At 62.3% G+C, this 3,228-nt stretch overlaps 1 protein-coding gene across 1 annotated transcript; it reads left to right on the top strand.

The window, feature by feature from the left end:
* The first annotated feature begins 460 nt into the window (after positions 1-460).
* Positions 461-2,434, top strand: LOC103630695 (adenylate isopentenyltransferase). The gene has a single exon (XM_008651751.3). It carries the CDS (start codon positions 804-806, stop codon positions 1,968-1,970), a length of 1,167 nt encoding a protein of 388 aa, XP_008649973.1. The 5' UTR covers positions 461-803; the 3' UTR covers positions 1,971-2,434.
* Positions 2,435-3,228: the final 794 nt, after the last annotated feature.

Here is a 3,228-nt window from a genome sequence, read left to right as displayed (position 1 = left end):
CACCGGCGCGGCTACCCGCACCCGCTCGCGGCTGCCCTGCCCTCCCACTAGTCCCGGCTCTGCTGCTCGCCTCGGAATGTTCTCGCCGCCTGCGGGGACGACACGCGACGCTTATTATAACCACGCCTCTGTCCGGCGGTCGCCCTGCCACCGCCCGGCACCCGGCACCCGCCACCTGGTTTTGTTGGCGTCCCTCGCGCTGCCACTGCGAGCTGGGTGGGGATCGGGGCCCCGGTCCATCCGGACAGGAAGCCCCGCATGGCCGCGACCGCCATCATGGGCCGACGTACAGCGTCCGCTTTTGTTTAAGGTCCCCCGCGCATCGCATCGATCGTGTCGTGTCGTGGCAATTGCTTTCGGAGTGTCGAGCGCCACTCCTGCAAAGCCTGTGCTGTGCTGCTGCCTTGTATTGTATATATACACACGCACACACAACGAGTCGAGCCGAGCAATACTGGCACGGCGCGTTGCCCCCTGCCAGACAGCACGGCCAACGCCACCCCACCAGTCCAACAGCAGGCGGTGGCCGAGGAGGAGGGAATAGCCGAATAGGGATTTTTGAGGTTTTCGGCGGCAGAAATACGAGCGAAAACTCAAAACAGGCGCGCGACTGAAGAGAGAGCGCTAGCTGGAAGAGACGGGCGAGCCGATCTGGCGTGGCAGCCGTTCCCTGCCCCGTCCCCGCATAAATCCCAACAAGGACGCTGGCGCTGCGTGTATCTCCCTCGCAAGAGACAAAAAAAAATATCACACACACGGCGCGGCGGTCATAGTGCGGCTGATTCGGATCGGGCACTAGCTACATGACCACCCTCCTCGCCAATAGGATCACTACGCTCGTGCGCGCCCCTCCTCCTCCCATGGCCGCCGCCGCCGTCGCGGGAGCGCGGAGGCCATTGCACCGGACCTTGGCGCACCCGCCACCGCCCGAGGAGGACGAGCATCAGCAGCAGCGCGCGTGCCGCAGCAGGGGATCCTCGTCCTCCTGCTCGGCTTCCTCGTCATCGACGCCCGCCCGGCCCCGGGGCACGGGGATGGTGGTGATCGTCGGCGCCACGGGCACCGGGAAGACCAAGCTGTCCATCGACGCCGCGGAGGCGGTCGGCGGGGAGGTGGTGAACGCGGATAAGATCCAGCTCTACGCCGGGCTGGACGTGACCACGAACAAGGTGGCCCCCGCGGACCGCCGCGGCGTGCCGCACCACCTCCTCGGCGCCATCCGCCCCGAGGCCGGCGAGCTCCCGCCCTCCACGTTCCGCTCCCTCGCCGCCGCCACGGCCGCCTCGATCGCCGCGCGCGGCCGCCTGCCGGTCGTCGCGGGCGGCTCCAACTCCCTCATCCACGCGCTCCTCGCCGACCGCCTCGACGCCGGCGCCGCCGACCCCTTCTCCGCTCCACCGCAGCCGGCGCCGCCGCGGTGGGGCCGCCGGCCCGCGCTCCGATCCCCGTGCTGTCTCCTCTGGGTCCACGTCGACGCCGCGCTCCTCGCGGAGTACCTGGACCGGCGCGTGGACGACATGGTGCGCGGCGGCATGGTGGAGGAGCTGCGGGAGTACTTCGCCGCGACCACCGCCGCCGAGCGCGCCGCGCACGCCGCGGGGCTGGGCAGGGCCATCGGCGTGCCCGAGCTGGGCGCCTGCTTCGCGGGGCGCGCCAGCTTCCGCGCCGCGATCGACGACATCAAGGCCAACACGCGGGACCTGGCGGCCGCGCAGGTGCGCAAGATCCGACGCATGGCCGATGCCTGGGGCTGGCCCATCCAGCGGCTCGACGCGTCGGCCACAGTCCGCGCGCGCCTCCGCGGCGCGGGGCCCGACGCGGAGTCGGCGTGCTGGGAGCGCGACGTGCGCGCGCCCGGGCTCGCCGCCATCCGGAGCTTCCTTCTAGAGCTGGACGGCGGCAGCGTCGTCGACGGCGCTGTGGTGGAGGAGGTGGAGCCGCGGGTGCGATGCTGCGACGTGGTGGGGTGAGCGAGCTCGGTCCTCAGCTGCTGTCACTTTCCGGGCGGAGTTATTCGCGATATACGCCGCGAAAAGGCTGCGGGGGGCTTTTGGACTCGAGGGTTTAGGCCGCCGATTTTGCAGGGTCCCGGCGGCCGCTGACCGGTGGGGTCCGGCGAAGGGCACAGCGAGTGAGTGAGTGACACAGGGACATGAGAATGAGAGAAGGAGACAGAGGGAGAAAAGAAAATGCTTCATGTTTAGTGTTTACTACAAATCATTACTATTAGTTACCATTAGTGTAGGCAGAGATAAGCATTGATGAAGGGAGAGGGAGGAGACTGTGAATTCGAGGGGTATCTTTTCTTCTTTTTGCTTTTGGTTCGTCCGTTCCCTAACTGCACCACTGTATGTACGTACTACTAATCCACCACTACTAGACAGTTCAAATTTTGAAATACACTTATGCAGTACAGCTGAGCCTGCTTCCATTTGATCTTTTCGCCACCGTTTGTCCTGTTCCCAGAGCGCACTCTGCATTTCCGTTTCTCGCCTCGAAGCAGCAAGGGGTTCGCGTCGGCGGCTCACCTGCTCCATCTCCTGGTACCACTGTGTGCTGCTGGCTTCTCCAGTTTATTTTTTTTTTAAAAAAAAACGGAGGGTGGGGGATGGTTTGGCAGGGCCTCCCTGCAGGAGGGTTTAGGAAGAAAAAAAGTAATCGCTGGAGCCACGGCACGGAGGGATGATTGGGATGGTAATCCCGGCATGCTTACTGTGTGATCAGGGGGGGAGTTGGGCGCGTGAGTTGGTGCCTGGTGTTCTTGCTGTTGCCAGCTAGGAAAACAGAGGGCAGTTCGGCTCCAGTTTCCTTGCTTCCTACTGCCGCTTCTTTTTCTTTTCTTTTTCAGTTCTCTCGGTGTCTCTGCGCGTGCCTGGCTCGCTGGCTGGGATTCAAACAAAACAAAAGTGCAGTGAGCCGACGTTCTCTTATTATTATTAATAATAATGATTTCTCGAACGAAAAACATAATCCAGTTAAGGGCTTGTTCGGTTATTCCCAATACACATGGATTGGATGAGATTGGAAAAAATTGAGAAGGAGTTTAACTTGTTTGGGATTCAAACTCATCCAATCCCACTCAATCCACATGGATTGAGTGCTAACCGGACAAGCCCTAAAATGTTGAATTTAGAGGCAAGCTGGGTTTTTTGCGATCCCCGCTCGTGGTTTGCCTGCCACCGTCCAGTCCATTCGGCAGCTGCAGTTTTTTAAACAGTGCTGTCATTC

This window comes from Zea mays, chromosome 6, assembly GCF_902167145.1.
Source record: "Zea mays cultivar B73 chromosome 6, Zm-B73-REFERENCE-NAM-5.0, whole genome shotgun sequence".
Taxonomy (NCBI): Eukaryota; Viridiplantae; Streptophyta; class Magnoliopsida; order Poales; family Poaceae; genus Zea; species Zea mays.
Note: the sequence above shows the minus strand (reverse complement) of the source record. Positions and strands in the feature narration are given on the sequence as shown.